The 24,672-nt window shown below is 39.3% G+C and overlaps 1 protein-coding gene across 1 annotated transcript; it reads left to right on the top strand.

The window, feature by feature from the left end:
* Positions 1-1,618: 1,618 nt before the first annotated feature.
* YTHDF3 (YTH N6-methyladenosine RNA binding protein F3) lies at positions 1,619-24,672 on the top strand. Its single transcript, XM_050915798.1, has 5 exons — positions 1,619-1,757; positions 3,881-3,905; positions 9,315-9,400; positions 10,806-12,398; positions 23,979-24,672. The coding sequence occupies exons 1-5, from the start codon at positions 1,734-1,736 to the stop codon at positions 24,000-24,002; spliced, it is 1,752 nt and encodes a 583-aa protein (XP_050771755.1). The 5' UTR covers positions 1,619-1,733; the 3' UTR covers positions 24,003-24,672.

Below are 24,672 nucleotides of genomic sequence, written 5' to 3'. Positions count from 1 at the left end.
TCCCTCTGGACGCTAGCATACGTTTCTTGATGGGTGGTTGCCAAAATTACAGACTGCACCACAACAGAGTAAATGAGCACTCTGCAAGTCTTACCTACACCAATTTGGGTAACTTCCTATATAATGTTCACTTTTTGGCAATAGTAAGAAATGATTATCCACTATAACCTGACTCTTTCATCCAGAACTGTTACTTACCCAGTTATTTCCCAGGATCACTTTGTGCAATTGCTTAAAACAAAAAAAAACCAAACCCTTTTACTTTGTGAAGAAAATATACGTGCACCGAGTTTCAAAAGGGACTTAAAACCTTGAGGGATGTACCTTCCCATTGCCCCGACAGGTATGTTTACACAAGCAGTATTGGATTTAAGGCATTCTCTCCTCAAAACTCTAAGCAGTGTATTAACTACAATGCTGACTTTTCAGATTCAAGTTCATAAATGCTTAATTCTCCCCTGTGGCATTGTTGAAGCTATCTTGGCTTTTATTGATGGTTGCTACAGGAAGCCCCTATACAATTGATGAACTTGTGTTTACACTGATTAAAGCCTGTGTAGTTCATTAATGATGGAGGTGAAAGCAGCCATATACACCAAATGCATTTGACGAACCATTTTTTGTTCTCCCACCAAACCTGTATCAAAGCACAGACTTCCAAACGTAAGCCAGCGACAGAGCTAAATGGACAATAAACGCTACAAGCAGGTAACCCCGCCATCTGTGAGCTCAGCCGGCCGGAGGCCGTACACAGCCCGGGCTCCAACCCCAGGCAGCGCACCGCAGCGCCGTGCGGCAACGGCGACTCCCCCTAGGCCGCCGCCTACAACCCCGAGCGGAGGTGCCGCGGAGAAGGCAGCAGGGCCACGTCTGCCCGCGGCACGGCCCAAGGAGGAGACGGCGGGCACGGGCAGCGGCGGGCAGGGGCGGCGGCGGAAGGACCGCCCGGGCCCGCACCCGCCACAGGCAGTAAGGCCACTAACGGCCACTAACGGCCGCCAGGCTGGGACCCCTCACAGCACTGCCGCCCTCCGACCCTCCGCCGGCTGCCTACCGCGCACGCGCACGCCACAACCCGCCTCCCCCCCCCCCACTCCAGCTGCTCCTCCGGCACATGCGCAGTGGGGCGGAGGCAATTAACGTTATTTATCGCCCCCTCCCCGAGCATTCCTCAGCCGTCCCCCTACGAGCATGCGCACTCCGTGGCTGACCGGGAGGGGGGCGGGGGGCAGGGGGCAGGGAGGGGGAGAGGCTTCGACTCCTTCCGCCTGCGCCCCACCGCGCGCACGCGCACTCCCCGCCGGGCGCCGCAGGCCCCACCCCCGCGCCATCGGAGTCGCTGGCGGCGGGCGGGCGCGCGCGGGCCTGTTTCCCTCCCCACGTGACATGGAGGCGGGGACGGGAAGGGAAAGGTCAGTGGCGACGCCGGCGGAGGGGGAGCGGAAGGTCAGGGCGCCGCGGAGCGGAAGTGGGAGCCGGAGCCCGTCCGCCATTGTGGGGAAGCGGAGCCCAGAGCAGGGGGGGAAGCGGCGCTGCGTCCGGCCGGCCGGCTCCTTCCAGCGGGAACCCGATCGGCGGCGGCGGCGGCGAGCGCAGGCGGCGGCGACAATCAGGCGGCGGCGGGGAGGAGGCGGCGGCGGAGGCGAGCGGAGCGGCGGGCGGGCGAGCGGCCCCGGCGTGCGGAATCACTCGAGGCCCAGGCGGAGCGAGGGGATCGCGGCTCCCCGTGAAGAATGTCAGCCACCAGCGTCGACCAGGTACCGGCCGCGGAGGGGGGGGGGGAGGAGGAGGAGGAAGAGGGGGGGGCGCCGCCCGCTCCCTGCCCTTTCCTCTTCTCTGGCCCGTCGTTAGCCCTGGCGGGGGGCGGCGGCGGGGCGGCCACCTGCACCTTCCCTCGCCGCCCGGGCGGCGCGGTTCGCGGCCTCTTCCCTCCCTTTTCGCCGCCCTGGGGAGCGGCGATCAATCGGAGCCGGCGGCGCCCGGGATGGCGGGCCCCCTTCCCAGCCCGGCAGCCCCTATTTATAACCGCTGATCCGCGCCAGAGCCGCTCCGCCTCCCCGCCCGCAGGGCCCACGGGCGCTCAGCCCCGCGCCTCCCGGCCCGCCGCCCTGCCGCTCGGCGCCCCCCCCGCCCGGCCTGCCCCCTTTGTGTGTTACCGACCCGCAAGCGAGCCCTCCCCGGCCGAGCCCCTCCGGGCTCCCGTTTCCTCTCTCCACTCTGGGAGTGCCTTGCTGCCGGGCTCCCCGCGGCGCCCAGCTCCATCTGCTCTCCCCTGCGCACCCCTGATTCTCTCTGGCTCCTCGTTACCGTATCCTTTCTCTTCGTGCCTTTCTTTCTCCTCACTCATCTCTTCTCCCTTCGGGCCTCTGGTTTCTGCTCCTTCCCCGCGGCCTCCGCTTCTTCCAGCTGTTCTCCTCTGTTTCTCTCCGTGCGCTGTGCTGCACTTTTTTAGTTGGTTCTTCACGGAGCTTAGGGTTTGTTATTTTTCATATTTGCTAGGCTTCTGCTTGCCTGCCTTTCTGCCTGGAAGCTGTTCTGTCTTGGTCTCTGCTTCCCCCGTGGGCCTCTGCCACTTCGCAAAAGTTTTGGCCCTGCAGTTCCCTGCCTCCTTTTATTTTCTCTCTCTATGCCTTTAATGTTTTGTTTGTTTTGTCTCTGTGCATGCTCTCCAGTTTCCTTTTATGCACTTATTTCTAGCTCAGTGATCCCCTAGCTTTTCATTGCTCTATCTTCCACGAAGGCTTCTTCTTCCCAGCTTTTTTAGTTCCATGTCTCTTGTTGGTCTCTGCGTGCCTTTGTGTCTGGATTAGATTCATCGCAAAAGATGAGTTGGGGTTTTTAAGGTTACAGAGATTTTTCTCTGGTTTTGGGAGAGGGAGGTGACTAACCAGTGCAGCTTTAGATGGAGCAGTGTTAAACAGTCTTATAACTCTGGGACAGGTGCACGTAAAAGCAAGATGGAGGTGGTTGCCTCCTAAACTTTCAAACCTCTGAATACTGAGTTTTTCAGGACTAAAAATTGTTAGAGAGTGATAGAGCCTGGAGACCCACTCATGCTTAGTTGTACATATGTAAGAAGATGAATTAGATTTTCATGGGCTAGCATTTGTTTTTCTAAGCTATTTTATTTTGCTGTAGAGGATTTAAGGATACTGTAGCTTCTACTGTTACAGTGATTCTTAGTGCATGACAGATTAACAGTGTTTTGTAATGACTAATCCTAAAAAAAAAAAAAAAAGAGTCCTCCTTAAGGTATTATTTCCATGTGTGAAAACTTCATACAGACTGTATCATTTTCTCAATGTAATTGCCGAGATGAGGAATGCACAACTCGTAGTTCAGCTTACAATATCACTGTATATTCCGTTGTATATCTAAAAAGCAAGGCATTTTAGGTTATTCTCTGATAAGTATCCATCAGTCAATTTAAAAGATGACATATGATAATGAAGTTCTAATGAAGTTCTAGTACTGGCAGTGATCTTAAGCTAGTAACTTTTTTTGTTCTTTTACTCTATGCTTTGTTTATTGCTTATTTCTCAGGGGAGGGGCAATCAAAATTTGTTTGTTGTTCAGGTTTTCAACACCATTTAAGCTTCATGTGCTGTAAAAGACTAGATTATTTAAATGGTTTTAGTGAAATTCTTTCAATTTTAAAATTATTTTGTTGGGGTTTTTGTAATATTTTGTATGATATTATTTTATATAATACCATAGCATTTTTTATAATAACATGTTTCTAATAATATTTTAAACAGATATTTAAGTTGAACAGAGCAGAAATGGCAAGTAAATGGAACTACCCAGAAGTAAACATTAGAGGATTCTAACTGAACTTGTTTTGCTTTTTTTTTTTTTCCCCCCACTTTCCTATATACAGAGACCTAAAGGACAGGGAAATAAAGGTAAGTTGATTCCTTGTATTTCTGTGTAAATCTCTAATATTGCTGTTTATGGAGGTTAATGTGTCTTCTGACAATCGTGGGAAGAGAATGTAGCTATAGGATGTCTTTTGTTTCGGAGCAAGATGACAGGAAACTGTGTGCCAAAATGTTACTTCACAGCATTTTTACTGTGGCACAGCAGTACATCAATTTGAAATGTTTTATTTTGCAAATGAAGATTAATGTCAGAAGTCGGATGATAACATAGCTATTTCTTTTTAGCTGACTTTGTGATATGCTTGTATAATCTCCTTAACAGTACACCTTGGGCCTTTCTGTGCAGTGAATAGAATCAGTGTACTAGAATCATGAGGAGGAATCTTTTGAACAGCTTCCTTAGCTTGCGAGACAACAGCCACGTGACTATTTAGTTACTCGTATCTGTGAGCAGAACACATCACCTTCCTTATTCTCAGAAATTTTGTGGGCTTTTCTCTTCATTTTAGTGTCAGTATAGAATATTCTCTCAGTGTTTGTAGGCCTTCTGCTTTTCTACTTTTTTCACGTTGCTGTCAACATGTTAGTTTTTAAATACCATACTCAATGGGGTTTCTTCTCTCCCACAGAAACAAGGAACTAACTACTTAATATTCTTCTCTCTAAAATTCTTGGCAAGTCTGTCGTAAACAGCATCTCAGATTATATCTAGCAATTTATTTCCGGTCTGGAATTTGTTATCTTTGATATAAAGACTAATATTCTGTTTGGGAATTCTTTTTGCCTAATCAGTACGCTTGTGCCCATTTAATTCTTAGGTGCTCAGCAAGCTGAGCTATAGAATAGCATGCTCACAGCTACTTTAGTGTGTTAATATGCTTATTATTTCTTCATGCAGATAAGAAACTTCTTTTTTGGAGCTCATGTACTCTTTGCCCCCCCACTGTTCATGATCTGAACTAATCTAATTGTTCTCTGTGAACTGTCATTTAATGTTATCCGCAGTGTACTTATTCTATTATTCTGTCTACGTGCAGATTATCTGCTTCTTATTACATATATCGCTTATGAGGTGGCACGTGGTTCCTGAATCTTGCTGAGTTTGGCCTGTTCCTTTTAATTTCTCTGCATTCAGAGAAAAATGAATTTGTGTTTACCTCCTCAGACCTTCTCAGTTTGGTCATTCTTGAATACCTGTTCTCTGATATTCTAATACTTCCCCCCCCCCCCCCCCAAAACTGGAGCTTTTAACTATTTGTGTCTTTGAAATAGTTTGTGTTTATATCTTCCATGTTGCCCTTAAATGAGAAGAAAAGTCAGATTCATTTTAGCAAGGAGTTTGTGACTTCATGTTCTTTGAATTACCATATCTCAGTTTTAGTGAGGTTATTGAGATGCATCTATTAGAGAATCATACAAGTACTTTATGAACTATACTCCATATACATGAATTGGTGTGGAAGTATTAAGCATTTCTATTTGGGTGTTATGTTGCAGCTTGTTTAATAGTGAAAATGCACGAGTCAGCTTTACTTTAACTTATTTATATTAGCATATTTTTGTGTGCTGTAATTTGTAAATGCTGCAGAGTGTTTGAATCAGAACACATCTCTTAGTTTGCTATGTAAGGATGATTTTTTTTTGCATTTCTGAACTTGGATTTTTATCGAGTGTATCCTTTTAAATAATGGATACTTACTATGTATTTTCTTGGTGAGAATATGACCTAAATGAAAACTATAGTGAAACAAAACAATAATGTCCTCCATTCTGTTAAATTATTTGGTACAATGTCTGTTTAATGAAACTAAGTTATGATTTAGCATTAGATTAAAGGGCTAGGAGATTGAAGATGGTAGCACAGTGTAGCACGAGTAGTTGGCTTTGGGTTAGAGACTTTTTCAAGAGGATAAATTAAGTCAGTATCAGCAATCCTTACTGACCACATGTTAGCAGACAGTAATCTTTTTCAGGTGTCATGATAGGTCCCAGCTTAAGGGAGCTTGGATGGAAGAAGTGATACTGAGTTAACAGACTAATCTGGAGTTGGTTCTGTGCATGAGTAATAATGTTAGAGGATGGTAAAAAGGTTACTGTCCACATGTCTGGTAGAGCATATGAGCGAATGTGAGTGAGCAGTATAAGGGGTGTATGCATGGAAATAGAGTATTTTTCATACTGAAACAAAAAATATTAGACCTGCAAATGATATTGGGAGGTAGCTGATTTGTATTATCTAGTAAAATGTTTTTGATGTTTTATTCTAGTTGATTATAAATTGGTGTACTGTGCTGTTTCCCTTGACCAGAATTTGTGGGATTGAAGTTCTAGTGTGTAGAACAGTACTATCCATCTGTTGTGTTGGATGTTAATGTTGGTATTTCAGAGACTTGAATGAGTAGATTATCCTGTCTTTTAAAATTTTCTTATTCTAATTGTCAACTACTATACAGTTGACACAAACATCAGAACTAACATCAATCAAATGACGTCTTACAGTGGGGTTGTGGTGGGGAGAAATTGGCATTCCCAAAACTCCTTCCCCCCGCCCCCCCCTTCTTTTGTTTGTTGTGCCAGTGTATCACACCTGTGATAGGAAAGTGCTGACTTGTGTTTACCTGTGTGTGTGTGTGTATATATATATATAAAAAAAACTTTTGGATTTGTAGTAGGCGTATATATATAATTTTTGGATTTGTAGTAGGCGTAAATGTAAGCATTATGTTTAAAACAAGAATGAAATGTTCGTGTTTCTTTTAGTATTTATTCTCCATGTTAATTAAGGTGTAACAGCTTCTTCTAATGAAAATTTTATTCTTATGCCTTTGGCCATCATTTGTGCATTTTGCAAGTGGTTATTCAAAGGATAGTAGCAGTTAAAAGAATATAAGCTTTAAGTTCCTTTATTTGATGAGTTGTTTCTTCCCAATATCTAATTACATTGTATGTTTTCACATTGTTTGCGGAAGTATATGGTATTTTCAGGGTTGGATTGATACAGCTATTTTTAGTAACTGTAGATTAGTTTCAATTAGTATTCTTCATCACTGCCCTGTTCAGTTGGAACACTTAATGTGAGATTTTGGGAATGAGGCATGCATCTTAATCTGTTTGCTCTTGTTAAATGTGTGTGTGGGCTACATTCTTCATTATTAACATGTTATGTAAAGTTAGAATGAAAAGCCAGAGAAACACACTTCTAGTGATCCTGTTTCACTGGGAAATGTATATATTTACTAGGAAAGATGTTGGTATAGAACTATTTTGTGTCACTGACTTAAGATCTCAATACAGAATAAATAAGAAAGAAAATATATTTACAGGAATATTCTGTGTTAGTTGTAATGGCAGACCAAAAATAATTCTGTCTTAAGTGACCTTTAGATACCTCTGAAACAATAAACACAGCAGATGCATGTTTTATGAAGATTAGCTGTCAGTATGAGGAGATTAATTTTGATAGGATTCTAGTCTTGACGTGCAGCTGTTTATTCCTTCATTTGTGGTTGCATGCTTTTAAGAAACTTGCATGCCTCCATCTATGTTTTTCATTATAACAGAATTGTATTTGAGAATTGTGCTTTCCATAGTATTTGGTTAAGTCTAAGCAATGGACATGGCACGGACAAAAGATTTTGAGGCTCATCCCGTGTGTGACTGGGCCAAATATAAAGAGGAATATAGTGTTCCAGCTCATTAATATGTTACCATTGTGTGTAAATTCAGGATGATTAATGACCTTAACTGAAACTATTTATGGGGGAAAAAAAAAAACCCAACACCTAATGTTAATTTAAATTTGGTATCTAATTTAGAAATATTGTTATGTCAAGTTTTAAAACTCATTGTGCTCACTATTGCTGGTCATATTTGGCTGTAGCTAGTATACAAATGCACTGTACCAGTTTGTAATAACTGAAGCGTCAAGTGTTCTGACTTTTAAAACTCCAGGAAGGCATTCAAAACATGAGTTGCTTTCTTCCTTCCCAGATATTTGCTTTGAAAAAAATCTTCTGTTGTTCTGTGTTAAACTATGAATTTTCAGGTCTTTCTACTGCTGTCTGAAATTAATAAATTTTTTCCAGAATTTTGATTATTCCTTGTGATTCTATCTGTTCCTTTGTTATTTTTTCAGCTAGTTTCATTCCCTGAAGGCAGTTTGTTTTAGAGGTGTTAAAGTCAAATGTGAAAAAAAATTGAAGTGACGTGGTCCAGGCACCATTTGGTTTGCAATGTGAACTTTGGGTGGCAAACCACCCCCCCAATGAAACAGAAAAAACCCCACTCTTAAACACTACCTCCAACAAAGTTGAAGGTTTAGTTACATGGTTGTATATACTTTTCAGAAGCTTTTGCTAAAAGAGGGAAACCACGGAGTCAGCTCCTAACTCAGTGTCTCCAGCTGTCATAAAATCTGCTGTTTTGTTGTAACTTCTGCTGTCATGGGTTCTCAGTGCACCTTCCTGATCACTCTAAAACTTGTTTGTTTTTTTTTTTTTCCCCACTGAATCTATTTGATAAATAACAAAAAAATTGCATTTGGAAAAGCAGTAATCTATTTTTGAGAAGAAGTCTTCATCTTCAAGTTGTATAATTGCAAATGGCTGGTTTAAGTCCCTGTTCTGCTTTGCACCATGAGAAACAATGGAACTTTGTAGAAATTTGTGCAATTTGACTTTGTTTGAATAGTAGCCTGGGGGAGGGTGGAGAGACACTTCAAGTAATTTGGGCAGCTGGAAAATCCCAGGTAGGTGTAATGCCTTAGATGAAATTAAAGGTAATAGGAGGCCAAGAAGAGCAGGTAGGAAGAAATTCCAGTGTATAGTGGCATATATGTTGGGAAAGGATTGTAATCACCCTTGGGGACTTTAGCTCTTGTTTCTGTCGCTTTGTACCCTCTGAGCTTCAGAGATGCCACTAATGCAATACAGTATAATATTTATGTAGGAAATAGCGAATTAAATAACTGAATAGTGGTACCCTTCATGGTTGTCTTGGTGGGTAGCTGACTTGCCTCCTGGCAGGATAAAGCTGTATGTTGCAACTTTCCCTGAACCTGTTGAATATGTCTGATCTGGTTGGTCTTCACATTTGCACTTGGTCTGGTACTTCTGGAAACGCTGGATTTACTGCATGTGCAAATAAGGTGTGCCTATAGTTTTTCCTCTGTCTGTGATGCTGAGGAAAGAATAGTCAGGAGTAGTCTCCTCTGGCTGCCATCTTTCCAGACCTCTCTTGAGACTGATTGGGATCATCAATAGAATGAGCTGTTTTCTATAAATTTAACTAAGTGGTGCTTAACAATAATATGTTCAGTCTCAACAAAGCACAAGTAGAAGTATTTCGATGTACAGGTGATTAAGAAGTGTTATCTAGATTAAAAGTGCGACATAGATCTTCCAGAGAGTATACCTAATACAGATTTACTTCTAGTTTCAGTACAAAACGGTTCGATTCATCAAAAGGATGCAGTAAATGATGATGATTTTGAGCCATATCTAAGTAGTCAGACAAATCAGGTAAGTGAACATTGTTTACTGTCTTGAAGTTAATTTTGGAGTTCAGCTGACTTCCAGACTTAATTAATTTTTGGATGATATTTGTTAGCATTACTTAATTGCCTGAATATCTGTTGAAATATAATTTTATATTGTATCTTGTCTTATCATGTGATATCTTAAACAGGTAAAGTCGTCTTAATAATTCTGGAAAAGATTCAGTTAAAAAGCATGCTCTGATGTCTCCTGCTCTTGTGCTTGTGCTCTGACTTCAGAAAGATGCAGTTACAAGAAGCTTGAGGAAAAAAACAAACCCAAAAACCAAAACACAAACCCCAAAACAAAACCCCACGCCTTAAATTTACAATGAAATCATCATATATTGGATGCAGTTCAAAACAACAGTTTCATTGGCTCTGAGAAAATATTAACTGCTTGGACATGATTTCCTTTGAAGTTGGTAGAAGTAGCTCACAGTTGATGGCATAATAGATTGAAGCTTAATATTACTACAGCTTGGTATAACTCTTCTGCCAGGAAGTTAATGACTTACTTTCAGAGCTGTGAATTGTCTCTGTAGTCAAAAGTTAATATTCATTAAGTTAAGTTGGTAAGTTGTAGTGGTCTTGAGAGAGGGAGAAAGTGCAAATTATTAAAAGGCTTTGAGAATTTTGCTTGCCTTCCCATTTTTTTTTCAAATAATACAACATTAAGGAGGCATCAGCTAGAGGATGATAATGTGCAGTTTTTTCCCGAAAACAACATCAGAAGTCATATGGGAGTAGTCCTTCAAATGTCTTGGATCTTTATCTTCTCAAGAAGTAAATGCTGTGATTTCCCAGGAGTCTTGGGAGTGGAATTTGAATTTAGCTAGCAAACTTTGTTCTGCTAGACCACAGATTGTACTCCGTGCCCATTCTCAATAGTGTGGAAATGTTACAGTTTGATTGTTGTTCTTCCTGAAACAAACAGGCATCCTTGCATCCTTTTCACTATAATATTCTGACAGATGTCTCCAATTAGAAGTGAGAAATTCGACAAAAACCTAAGAATACCAAAACTTTAAATCATAGTTGCAGCTATTTTTCTGTATTTATGAAACTACAGTTGTTATGACTTGTTTTTTAAAGTAGCTTGTTATTTTCTTTATACTGTTGACATGGAGGCATTTTAAGCCTAGATCAGTAACTGAAAGTAAAGATAATATATTACAAAAAATGGGACTCTTAAGTGCTTTGAAAAAGTCTCTTGAGGAAAAAAACGGCCATATCTAACAGATGCCTTGTTCGTCTTTTATGTTGGGAGGAACAGTGGAAGTTACAAATGCATTCATATAATCCTTAAAAATGTTTTGGACTGTATTACAGGTTTTTTTTCCCTGAGCATAATTGTCTATATTGCTGATTTTTGTTTTATTTTCTCGCAGAGTAACAGCTATCCACCAATGTCAGACCCATATATGCCTAGTTATTATGCTCCATCCATTGGATTTCCATACTCTTTAGGCGAAGCAGCATGGTCAACTGCAGGCGACCCTCCGATGCCATACTTGACAACTTATGGACAGATGAGTAACGGTGAACACCATTACATACCCGATGGTGTATTTAGTCAACCTGGGGCATTAGGAAATACCCCTCCATTTCTCGGGCAGCATGGATTTAATTTTTTTCCTGGGAATGCAGACTTCTCTACATGGGGGACAAGTGGATCTCAGGGACAATCAACACAAAGCTCTGCTTACAGCAGCAGCTATGGCTATCCACCTAGTTCTCTTGGGAGAGCCATAGCAGATGGACAGGCTGGATTTGGCAGTGATACTCTGAGCAAGGTGCCTGGGATTAGCAGCATTGAGCAAGGCATGACTGGACTGAAAATTGGTGGAGATATGACGGCTGCTGTAACAAAAACTGTAGGTTCAGCTCTGAGCAGTACAGGTATGACAAGCATTGCAGCAAACAGCGTGCCCCCAGTTAGCAGTTCAGCACCTAAACCAACCTCATGGGCTGCCATTGCAAGGAAGCCTGCTAAACCTCAGCCGAAACTCAAGCCTAAAGGTAATGTGGGCATTGGGGGACCTGCTGTACCACCACCACCTATAAAACACAACATGAATATTGGAACTTGGGATGACAAAGGGTCAGTGGTAAAAGCACCCCCAGCCCAACCAGTACTGCCTCCTCAGACTATAATCCAGCAGCCTCAGCCATTAATTCAGCCACCACCACTGGTGCAAAGCCAACTGCCTCAACAGCAGCCTCAGCCACAGCAACCACAACAGCAACAAGGACCTCAGCAGCAGGCCCAGCCTCACCAGTTGCAGCAACAACAGCTGCAAAACCGCTGGGTAGCTCCTCGTAATAGGGGTGTGGGCTTCAGCCAGAACAATGGAGCTGGTAGTGAGAACTTTGGTTTAGGTGTTGTATCCGTCAGCTCCTCACCTTCTGGTGTGGAAGTGCACCCAGTGCTGGAGAAACTAAAGGCCATAAACAACTACAATCCCAAAGACTTCGATTGGAATCTGAAGAATGGACGTGTGTTTATAATCAAAAGTTATTCAGAGGACGATATTCATCGCTCCATTAAGTACTCTATCTGGTGTAGTACTGAACATGGTAATAAGCGCTTGGATGCTGCTTACCGTTCCCTGAATGGAAAAGGCCCGCTCTATTTACTCTTCAGTGTGAATGGCAGCGGACACTTTTGTGGAGTGGCTGAGATGAAGTCTGTTGTGGACTACAATGCATATGCTGGTGTCTGGTCTCAGGATAAGTGGAAGGGGAAGTTTGATGTCAAATGGATCTTTGTCAAAGACGTTCCCAATAACCAACTGCGGCATATTCGCTTGGAAAACAATGACAACAAACCAGTTACCAATTCGAGGGACACTCAAGAGGTACCCCTAGAAAAAGCCAAGCAAGTGCTTAAAATAATTGCTACTTTCAAGCATACCACCTCAATCTTTGATGACTTTGCACATTATGAGAAGCGTCAAGAGGAGGAGGAAGCCATGCGTAGGGTAAGAAATCAATGTCATTATAGTAGCTCTCCTGTTTTTTCTGGTATTGGAAACCTTGTTTTTTCATACAGCTGGAATTTCTGTGTGTCAGTGTTGAATCAGAAAGTGGTGCTTTTTACCCAAGCTGTCTGTACTTGATATAACTGGCTCTTAATGAAAAGATTTAAGTTCTTGTAACTTGTTTTGTTAACACAGGCATGTGTTTAACCACAGTACTAACATAGACCTGCATAAGTGGACTTCTGACATGTTTTACCCTTTAAAGTAAACAAAAACTGAATTGAGTGTATTATCCGTAACTGGTCTTCTAGTTTAGTTTTTTACTGATTCTGGATGTCAGAAAAAGGACCTGAAATTACAGGAGAAGCTTACTTTAGTTAACATTTCAGTTCAAATTCTACTTTAATGAAATGTTAACAGAATGATTATTGTGAAAAGCAGGTTTTCCCCTTGATTCAATTTGTCTTTTGTACAATTGTGAAACACAGAAGTGATATAGTGATGACTTGTACAGTGTCGGAATAATTTTTTTGACAGTTCTGATAGTGCATTTCCTAAGAAAAGTAATGTGTAGTTCATTTCTGCGAAGAAAAGCATACCTATGATAAATCTGTAGAGAAACCTTGAGTTTAGGAGGTATTTCAGAAAACCAGACAAGGGGAAAAAGGCATTTAATTTAAGCTGTTTTATAGTACTTGTCTATTTTGTCTTGTGTGTACTCTCCCTACTAATAACACTTATGTTCACCATTGGCCACAATATTTACTTTTGTTATATTTATTTTCTTTCCAGGCTTGCTAGTAACTGTAAATATATGATTTGTCTCATGGTTAGAAACATTTCAGGAACTATTGTACCAGTTAGATGATGTGCAAGTACTCAGAAATGGGAGTTTGCATCAGTGCAGTTTGGTGGTAGTGCTCTCTGTTCATCCTGTCACACCACCTACTGAATAAAAAAACCTATAAGTCTAGGGCTTATGCTAATTGGGGGCCTCGTGGGATGTGAAGTCCTGAATTTGTTCACTTCTTGAAGCTGCTACAATGCTGGCTGCATAAGAATTTCACCTGCTTCATAGCCTCCTTACTTCTCTTAGGTTTCTAGTAAGTGCAGTGGTTCCACCCCTCTTGTACATTCCTAATCCTTCAACACATGTTGCATCTCCTATAGACCAGTGTCATGCATATCCAAAATCAATTTTGTAGTTTTATTGCACAGCTCTGCAATAAACTGTCACGTTGGAAGTTTCTTATTGTTTGGAGGCAAGATGAATATCCCAGTTAGGCATGTAATGCCTTTTGAATCTTTTTTCTAAAAAGACGACTGAATATGCCCTAAGTCAGTATTGTTATTTCATGCTATCTTGATGATGGGAAGATGGGCCGCATTCTTAACTAATACTCAATGTAAGGGGGAAACTTGGACATTTTCAGGCTTTCGTACAACTTCATTGTGATTTCGGTAATGTTTCAAAAGGACTAAGATCATCGTGTTTCTCTGTAGCCTTCGTGTTTCAGTATTTTCTTAATTTTTGATGTTTTAAGATGCTCCACAAATAACTGGTTTGCTTCAAAAGTATCTACTTTTGTGAAAAAACTTATCAAAGGAGTCATAATTCAGACATGCCTTAGCAACTCAGGAAGTTAATGTGTTTTATTTGTAGTTTTGTTCCCTCGGTAGTAGATGAAAGCCACAAAATGTAATGGAGAGGGGGAACTTAGATTATCAGTAGTGTTTCTATATATGCTAAACTTAAAATTCAAAGTACTAAATTCAGCATTTAGTAGGTCTCTAACTAGATGGCTGTGATTATACATATTTGTGTAATAAAGTAACATTGCTGTTTCCTTTAATATCTTCAGGGAAACATACGGTATCTGTATGACTCAAGTACTGAACTCTGCATTTCTGTTAAGTTACCTTTCCCAATACTATTGAGAGAAAACATACTTGTCAAGATGCTTGCATAGTAGGCATTGATTCTTCTACAACATTGCACAAATTGGTTTTGTGACAAATTATAAAAAATTACTTTAGAGCTGTATATCTAGTTGTGAGGTTTTATCTTTGTAGATGGATTTCAGATACGCCTTAAGCAAATGAATATGTACTTAAAATATAGGAGGTCCAAATTAAACTAATGACAGCTACTGAGAGATCATCTTTATCATTCTCTTAAGATTGAGTGTTGATTTTAAACCTCTAGGTTTCTTCTTCTATCACACAGTATACATACAACCTGTCTTTAAATTGTAAACATACAATTGTTTACTCTTTTATGATTCAAGAATAGTTTGGAAGTGCAACAGTTAGTATTATAAGCCCTGGTTTATGGCTAATTGAGTAATCCTTTATTACCTAGTGCCAGCTAGGCTTTTATGGAGCTGTATTTAAATTCATGCACTTTCTACTGCCTGTAGAACTGTGTAAATTAAGTTCATGCCCATTTTCTGTGGCAGCTGTGGCAATCACTTTGTTTCCAGTGTTTCGGTCATGAAAAATGTGTTTATTGCTGTTAATAAAATATTAAATGCAGCAAGCAGCAGTAGTCATTTACATGTTCCTTGAAGTTTAGTCAATGTTTTGTTGTTGCATAGGTGGTAACAAACTTTCATACAGCCAGTGATCTAAAAATAGTAAACAGCATATGATTTATGGATTTAATTTACTTTATAACTGTTCATCATTCCAGCTAACTTATTTTAAAATAATTGGTTGTAAAAGTTTAATCTTAACAACTCAGGGGGATCAATAATTAATTTCTGATATGACCTAGCAGTATTTTTTATTAAAATATGGCAGTATACTTATAAAAGTCTAATGAATAGTCTGTGATTAACATGAAACTTCAGTAACTTTGCCATTTGATAAAGGTTACTTGCAAATACCTATGAATAGTCTCTTTAAGCATAAATAGTAGAACTCTAGTGTCTACCACTGTTTGATGTGACCCTGGTGTAGGTAAGTTATCTACAATTGGGGTTGGAAACAAATTTGTGCAGTAATCATTCACACTTTTCTTACGGCTCAGGTTCCAGTGTCCTGTTTTAAACGTACAAGTGCTGTGATCTTTCACCAAAGGAGCAAAGAAATCAGTGATGTTTTTCATGAGTTCTGTCAGTAGTATATTGAAATAATCTGAAATGGCATTAGTCCTTAGTCTGAACTACTGCTTTGTGGTGTAAATGTGGATATTTGTGTGCAGATTATTTAAAAACTTGTTTGATTGTCTTTCAACAGAACACAGTAGCAATAAGATCTAAAAAAATGGAACAGAAGTCCTAAAATATACCATTTAAGAGCACGTAATTACATTAGGAAAATAAAAGGTAATGAAAAGGAAAAAAAAAAATCTGTGTTAGTGGTTATGCACCTGATCTTCAGTAAATCAATGGTTCAAGATGAAATGTGGCTCTGATTAAAAATGCAGTTGTTGGAAGATTACAACTTCCTCACCCTCAGGTGGTAGCTTGTTAACCTGCAATTACCTGTTGTCCTAGGGCTTCTTTTGGTGCTTTTTAGTGCAGAATTCTACTTTTGTAGCGTATAATGGGAAAAAAGATCATGGTTCCACGTAACTGTAGAATGCTTTAGATGATTTTCTTAGTGAGATAGTTCAGAAAAATAATGAATTTTTGTCCATGGGAGAAGGTAGAGGAATTCAGTATATATCTGTGTTTATCTAATTTGCATTTGGAATTTTTACTTTCGAGGAAGCCTTTAAATGGCAGGTAAATAAGCATTTAAAATGTGAGCTTTCTCCTGTTGTACTACATATCTTGTAATAGGAATGCTGATATAGCTATAACTTTCTGACTCTCAAAAGGAGTAATTTCATTTTTTTTTCCCTCATTCTGATACTAATGTAACTTCTGTTTCTCTGATAATTGGGTCGTAATCAGGCTGCAGTGTTAAGCAGTGTAACTCCTTTCCACTCCAGGACATTGCTGAGTTTATGCTTGATTTGATATTTCTTAAAAATATCTTAAAGGAAAGAGGAAAGTGAGAAAACATCCATTAAGAGTGAACTGTAGACACTGCTTCCTCCCCTTACCCTCCCAACCATCAGCTACTAGGTTATGATGTCAAAGTCAGATATAGATACATCCACTTTCCTTGTACAAGTCAAGGAAAACAGGTAGTTGACCAATATTTTTAATGTAGCTAAATGATAGTTTTACCACACAACTTTTTAAAGTTTGTGTATTTACATCTAAAAGAGGTTCAAAACAGTAAATGAAACAGGTTACGTAGTATCTTCTGAGAAACTTGTGCGTTTCCTGCATGCTTCTGACCATGTTTCAAGAGCCATTATTTTGCAATTTCCTTGAACTTGATGTTTACAGTTTCATCGTCATAAATGAAAGTGATATTGCAGGTCTCATGTCTATTTTAAGAAAAAACAGTATGGTCAGAAAGTAGAAACAGAAGATACATTTTTGCTCCCTTGTGAGATGAGTATGTACCCCTCGTTTTGGGAGAAGAGGATTATTTGGAGCTAGAATGATTTTAGACGTACTGATCCAGAATTTTATCCCGTGATGGTGTGCTTGTTTGCCATGTCTTCATTTGTTTTTACATCTTTAGTCTTTTGGAAACACTTAAAAATTACCTGCAAGTTCTCTTGTTATAGACACATGGATTTCAAATGTACCTGTTTTCTGTGTGTTTGGTAGAGTCAATTGTTTCTGTTCAGAGGTAGGGCTTAGAATTTATTACAGGATGGGGATAGTATGGAGAGGTCCGGTTATTAAAATACGGTATCATATAGAGTGACTATGTAAGAGTTTGAGTAGTGGTGTGGCCTGCCTTTCTCTAATAAGGGAAAAGATGGTGCAACAGGGAAGGTGCAATATTGGACTTGAATGAAAGAGATGGAATGTAATTAAACTCGCAGGCGGTCTTAGTTTATAGTGACACTTGCATGGATCTTGTTGTGTTTTTTTTTTTCTGGTTTGAAATTCGTACCTGCAGAATCAAGACTATGGAGTCCTCTTTACAGAGTGGATTTAAATTCTCTGACTTCCGGACTTGAAAGACCAATTTCTCCTGTAAGATAGGGACCCCTATTGGAAAAGCTAGGAATATCAACCAAATGGTTTACATTAATGCTTGAGACCAGTCATTTTTGGAATCTAATTCTTTAGTGTTCTTAAATATGAAGGTAGCTGCCTAAGACAAGATTTCAAACTTGAATTGAGCTGGATCTGTGACAGCTATACCTTTTCTAAATGCTGTATCTTTAAGTTGTGGTTTTTAAAGCAAAGGAGTAATTCCAAATCTCTTCTTCCAGAGCAAAAGCAGAACCTTGAGTATACATGAATAGCTGTTGAAATTGATGCAGCAGCCTTGTGCTTCCTGCTACATCTCCTCAGATTGCACTGCTCTATTAAGAACAAATTGACTAGAACACTGGTGCTTTTGCTGCAGTTTGCAGGGAAGAAATATGCCTGCATATTGCAAGGAATTCACAACCTGTATGACTCTCCACGCAGTACTTCAGCCTTGCTTCATTGATTCATACCACAGATGAGCTAGTTAGCAGAAACTTGAGTGAAGATTGCTAGTGGTGCTTTGCTGGAAAAAAAGACGCTTTAAAACCATACAGATCTTGCATATCTAGTAAAGCTGTTTCTGTAGATTCAGTTGAACTAGGATTGTTTAAGTTTTGTATCAAAACTGATTGGCTTTCACCTTCAGATTCACTAGTTGAAATGATACATTACAAGAATTCGTATCAGATGATAAGCTGTTTGAGCCCAGTTCTTTGTGAGCACCTTTTCAGAGGTCTAGTAGTGTACTTCATATTGACACGTAATTATAATTATTGTTTTGCTTCTGTACCTAGGGATTATAGTCAGTTGTGAAACAGTAAACTTGCATGTTCATTACACTTTCATATAGAATATAACGAGAGTCCAAGATAAAATGAGTTTGTTTCCTCATAGCAGATTGGAATTTGAGTTACACTTGTGCAAAGAGCATGAGTGGTGAGGCTTAAAAAAAAATTGTCTGAGAAATTCTTCCCCAGTGTATTTTGTAGGCCCTGCAGTGGATGTCAGTTCCTTTCCAAGGCTACTATAGATTCCTCAGCAGAGCAATTAAATAAGATCTTGTTGTTGCTGCCCATGGGTGTCTGAGAAAAATTAACAAAGGTGTCATAGTCATCTTTCTGCTCTTTTTGCTGGGACAGTTATCATCACTGAATGCAATTTCCATAGATGTAGTTAGAAGCTATCTGTTGTCAGTCTTCAAAAGCTGATGTTATACAGTGGGCATTGTTAAGAAACAATAATGAGGATCTAGAAGCTTGTGGGGTTTTTTTTAAACTTTTTAATGAACTTGCTGAAATGGCTGTCTTGTAGCTAATTAAAATCTTGATATTTCAATGTGTAGCGATGTACAGCACTGAAAGGAAGCGCTTGCTACTTGTAGTTAGAATTGGCCAATCCATCACTGAAAGTATCCACCTGGGAAAACAAGACTGGAAGGGCTTTTCTGGCTCATGGAGTTCAAGCTTGGTTTCTGCAGAGCCTTTCCTCGTTGTGTGTTATCATACGGTATCTTTAAAGTAGTTAGGTTTCTTTCCCCACCTCTGCCTTCTGAATGTTTGTACCCTGTTATTTAGCATGCTGTGGAATTTCAGATGTGGATTAAGTTCTTATTGCCTTTATCGTTACCATAATAAAATAATATGGTCTGTCCACATTCCACTAACGATGCATGTGTCTGCTCAAATTTAAATTTATTTACCTTTTTACTGTAATTTATTCACACTTTTACTATTGATAAGTATGTTTCAGAGACTGAAATAAGTAAAATGCCATCAAACCTAATAAGAATAAATAAATTAGAAGTCTAGGTGTTGTAGCTTTTCAGACTTTCTTAATGTTTATATGCTTGAAAGCCTTATTTACTGTCTGGAGTTCAAATGATCTGTAGCAGCAGGGTCTCAGATGGATAGTAATTCATAAGGCTTACCGAGAGGAGAAACTGCTCTGGAGTTGTAAAACCTTGTTCAACTTCCTGTGTTGACTTTGATTTTTAATTTGTGCCTTGTAGTTTTTATGTTAGGATAAGGAATGGAAAAACATGAATGTTTAAGGAGGGGATGGCATCTCCACAGGAAAAATTTCTAGGTCCATGTAAGGCTTCTAGAGATCCTTCCCATCTGATCCTTCCCTCCCATCTTCCCAGAAGTGCTTCTCAGAAAAATGTATTTAAATATTTCTATTTGGTTTTGAGGTAATCTCTGTCTTGAGGAGATTTACCCTCTCTAGTTTGGAATTCAAGAGTGAGAAGTTAAAAAGGACCTTTATCTTACACATTACTGAAACAAAAAAAGTTTCAGTAATGTAGTTTATGTTAACAGCTAATGAGATCGTGGTCATAAATGGAGTAAACTATTTCTAGCATTTTTCAATTTTCTCAGTAATCTGTTTTTCATCGTGGTTCTCAAGCACTAAGGTCAATGTTTATGCTGTCATAGCTGTAATGGTACACTGGGGTGCAATAAACTGCAGATTATGGCTGATGCCATTAGTAAATGAGGTTTCATGAACTTTGCTGCAGCTTCTCGCCACCTCTACAGCTGTCTGTTCTGCCTCTGCCAGGTGTTTCTGCCCACGCAGAAGAGTTGGCAGAGGAGATGTGTGCCTGTGCCTCACTTCACAGAATGCCGTCTGACATGTTAGCTTACATTGCAGATGAGCAGGGCTTTTAAGTTGAAGATTAAATTGCAGTTTGCAGTGAAGCAACTAAGATGTGCTACACATTCACTTCTGAAGCTGCTGTGAGAATGCTACCTCTTGGGAGAGGGGCAAAGCAGACAGCTTCAGGCATGAACGTTTTAAACATTGCAGTAAGATGCAAAAGTTTGGCAAAATTCTAGGGTTTTTTTGCAAGTATAGCTGATTGTGCTAGAGGTGAGTGTGTGTGGGAACTCTGTAATTTGCCTGTGCAAGCTTGCAATCCTGGATAGCTTTCAAAGTGGACACCTTGAAATCCTTGCACTTGCAACTGCTATAAAAAAGCAAAAGTCCTTCTTTCAGGTCTACCTTCCCTCACCTTGAGCTTCAGTTTGTGGGATCTTGGAAAAAAAATACATCTGAGGACTACAGTAGCTTGTTGTTGTTGTTAGGCTACCATTTACATTTTTGCTACTTAAAATGAGGCTTTTTCATTTACCTTCTTTTTGACAAAAAATTCCAGAAGTCAGTGTTGTGTGCGTATCAGTAGTTTCTTTCAAATCAGATCAGGAAACGTTTTTGTTGCTTTGAATTTTGAAATTTTCTTAGCATAGAGATTTCATTAAATCTGAGAATAAATTACATTGCGGCTACTTTTCAGCACGGGATCATTAGTGCACTGAATTCAGAGAACTGAAATTTGGAAGTAAGTCAGCCTTGCAGTTCAGACCAAGTTAATTCCATATTTTTGTTTGCACTAGATCAATGCGTGTTTCCAAGGCCCAAGCATTTTTAGGTTCACCTTCACTTGGTTTTCTCAGCTTGTGTAGAAAGTTATTTGCATGTGTGAAATCTGCTCACCACGTGGACTGCAGCTGGCAGGTACCTTTAACCAGCTGATACGTTCCCACATTGTTCTAATTCAAATGGTACTTAATTTCCACCTCCTACTCATAAACTTCCCCTAAAGTTGGGTAACCTTACCCTGGCAAATTCTGAAGTGAAGTTGGCCTTTGGCAGGGAACTTAAATTGACTGGAGAAGCTTTTTATCCGGGAGCATTGCAAGAGATGTGACAAAGGCTTTGCTCATCTGAATGTAAGAAATTAATAAGAGGTGTTGGGTGAAAGGGAAATGTAGTGGAATCCCATCAGTTATGCTGGAAACTTCCTCTGCTCTGGTGGTGGAAACCTGCTGGGGATAAAGTCTTCTGCTAGTTTGTCTGTAATCACTGTTTATACAAAAACAATGAATTAAACAAAAGCTACCCAAAACCCCAGAAGAGGAATGCTTTTTGAGACAGGAAAAGGCAGTGGTAGCAAGTCTGATCTGACTTAGAGCTGTGGGGGGGTTTAGTTTGCCTTTAAGTGTAATACCACTACCTGCATTTTGAATAAATCAGGTTTTCTCTCTATCCATTTTGCTGTGCAGAGTGCCAAATGTCACTGATACCACTATCTGAAGAACGTACTGTTCACTTGCATTGAAAAATGTCAAGTTTCTATGTCTGATTTAAGTATTTAAATATAAATGTAGTAATAACGTAACTTTGAGACTACAGGAAAGGTGTGCTGGTGTTGTTTTGAAGCCTTTTTCCTCTGTAGAATTCAAAATGGACTTGAAATTTGTAATACCTCCTTTATGTCATCCACTGGAAGCAGGTAGTCAGGATATCATTCCCTTTCTACTTTGAATTTTTATGAACTTAAATGCATTTTGAGTTCAGGGGCTACACAAAGCACAAGGTCGGTCAGTTTACTGTGCAGCAGTTTGCAATGCAGAGAGGCTTTCTAGACAGCTTGACTCAGTGGTTACATATGTAATACTTGCAAATGGGCAGGAACTGATGATTTTATTTGTATATAGGTAGTATTTAAAGTTGTTAAAATACTGATATTATATTATTTAACATTGCAGTTTCATAGGCTCCTACCTAATACCGCAGTAGTGTTTTTCAGCACTTTGTGCAGTTCTTTCAGTTGAAGTCTGCTAATAGTAGAGGAATAATCTGAGATGTACATGAGTAGGCTATTTTTGCATGCCTTACATGCATAGTGAGGCATGAGGCCAGTGATCATCTGTTTTCAGCCTAGACGTGCACTGTTAACATATCAGTTTGTATTAATGACTGATACTATCAATCTCACATTTTAAAAACAGTATCTTACTATGAAAATATTAGTCACGTCTCTTTGAACTAGGAAAAAATGATTTCTAACAGAATAGTGCAAGTATCGCTTTCACTTTAGATATACTGATGTTCTGCCCTAGAGAATATCCAGTCTTAGATACATAGCTGCTGGGACCATGAGCTGCTTATTGTGACCAAGAACTCTGTGCAAGCTTTACTTTTTTGGTGTTCGTCTTGAAGCAACTCAGAGGTCTGTCTTGGAGAGGACTAGATCATCAGCTGTTCTCTAATAAGCAGTATAAATGTTATGTATCCTCTTCTTTCATTATAGTGTCTTTTTGGCAGTATTTATTTGGGTTCATATGCTAATTTGCACTTTTCCTAAATAGTTTCTAGGATAATAAAGTTTCAGCATGGTATCAGATAGAGTGGTTGTGAAATCATTGTTCAAATACCTCCTGGTTTATTTTGGTTTTCCCTGCTATGTTTATGTTCCATTTATAACATGCTGTGTAATGCCATAATAATCAAAATACTGGAAATGAGTTTTTTGTTCTCTTTTAAATGGCAGAGGGAACCTACCTCTTCCATGAAGGTATTTTAAAACATTTATATAATGTGCTCGGTTGTACATATTAAGAAAGGAAATGCTATTGGAAGATAAATTCTTAGTTTCTTAAGAGGCAAACTACAGTGTCTTTTTACAGTCTAGAAGATATGTAATGAAGGCAATGAGATATAGTTTATTGATCTGTTTTTATTTTTTTCCTAGAGGTATTCGTAATGCCTAAGTGTATGCTTATCTGTAACAAAGTAGAGAAAATGGAGGATGACGGTAAAGCACTGAAAATGTTATTTACTCTGTTAAACTTGTAATGCAGAGGAAGAATTTGTTAGTCCCTGATAGAGATACAGTGCAATTAGTATTTTAGCCCTTTAACCATACAAAGTTGTTTATCATTGTATTACACAGATGACATTACACACTTTGTTCCTTTACACCAAATGCAACATCTCACAATTCTGAGGGCTTTGTATTGAATATGGTATGACTGCAACTGAGGCTTGCATTCAAGTGAGGTTTTTTTCCAGTCATTCCTGCCTCACTGGTTTTGCATTTTGCTATTAAAAGTAATTTCTAAAGAAAGTATGGATGGCTTTTAAAAAAAAAAAAAAAAAAATTTTCTAGCCATTTGAGCAATGTGTTTGTATGGAGGAGGAGGTACTGGGCCAACTTGTTCCTTTACCTTTTGATCGTAAGCACATTGAAACATTTTATTATAGGGGGCTTTGAATGAGATACCTGGGAATATGATCTTTACTTTTTCAGGGATATAATGGATGGAGAGTAGAATATTTAAATATTCATGCAGAGCATTTTTTGACAAGTTAAGCAGAAGATTTAGGGTACCTCTTGCCTTGTTTGTAGGTCCCTTGGTCTCCTTACTCAGTTCACTTTGTGCAATATATTTTATCAGAAGTGATTTAAAAGTAACATTATAAAACCTTTTCTTTTTGATAACTGTTTTTTGGAACATATTTGCCTTTTAGTTTGACATATACTTCTGTGTTTCTTTTTAAGAAGTTAACTTGAACTAGATATTTCATGTTCCTGAGAAAAAGTGAAGCTTTTTCCTTGAAAGCTTGTTGCCTGATTTAGAGAAATTGCAAGCGATGCAACTGCTCTAATGAGAGGAAAACAGATAATGTTGACCTGTGTGTATTAACATGATTTTCCTTTTTGTTTTTGTTTTTTTTTCAGGAGAGAAATAGAAACAAACAATAACTATATGGAGATGTCCTGCTAGAATTACAACACTAATGATGTAGACTCTGGAAATGCCTAATATGTCTAAGAAGACGTTATTAAAGCTTTTTTTCTGCTTAAGGTGACATCTTTGAACACTTTAACACAAAATTGACTCTTCTTGTAATGGTTCTCATCAGTGCATCTGCCCTTATACTCTCTCACCAAACACACTTGAGAACTGTACTTTCGTCAAGCACTTTCTGTCCTGAAGCTTTTACCAGTATCTGCTGTCTTTTGTATTTATGCATCCTAGCTAAGGCACAGGAGACCGAACGAATGCAAGGATTCATTAACTCTTTGAATTTGTTAAATACTAACATTTAACCATTAGAAGTGGTTCAATGATGTGAGATTCACATTGCTTCAACTTAATTTTTTCTTTGTTGTAGTTTTTTTAATTGTCAGTTTTTAGCTATTCAACAGATTAAAAGCAAATCATGCCATATTTAGTCCTGGAGTAAAACTCAAGTCTAAATGTTCATGTGAAAATTATTGTAGTAATCTTTTAATATGGCAAAGCAACTTTAAGCTGCAGTTTAGCCAAATGAAACATGACATAAAATTATATTAGAATGACATTTCCCTTGTTTCAAACTGTTTGGTGTAAGAGAATATTAATATGCAGCTTGGTGGACACCACCAGTTA

Source organism: Gymnogyps californianus, chromosome 2 (assembly GCF_018139145.2).
Source record: "Gymnogyps californianus isolate 813 chromosome 2, ASM1813914v2, whole genome shotgun sequence".
NCBI classification, from domain to species: domain Eukaryota; kingdom Metazoa; phylum Chordata; class Aves; order Accipitriformes; family Cathartidae; genus Gymnogyps; species Gymnogyps californianus.
Note: the sequence above shows the minus strand (reverse complement) of the source record. Positions and strands in the feature narration are given on the sequence as shown.

Coding starts and splice junctions, on each gene's coding strand:
- YTHDF3 (XM_050915798.1), top strand. CDS start 1,734: ATGTCAGCCACCAGCGTCGACCAG. Junction 3,906..9,314: donor TAAAGGACAGGGAAATAAAG/GTAAGTTGATTC, acceptor ATTTACTTCTAG/TTTCAGTACAAAACGGTTCG. Junction 9,401..10,805: donor TAAGTAGTCAGACAAATCAG/GTAAGTGAACAT, acceptor ATTTTCTCGCAG/AGTAACAGCTATCCACCAAT.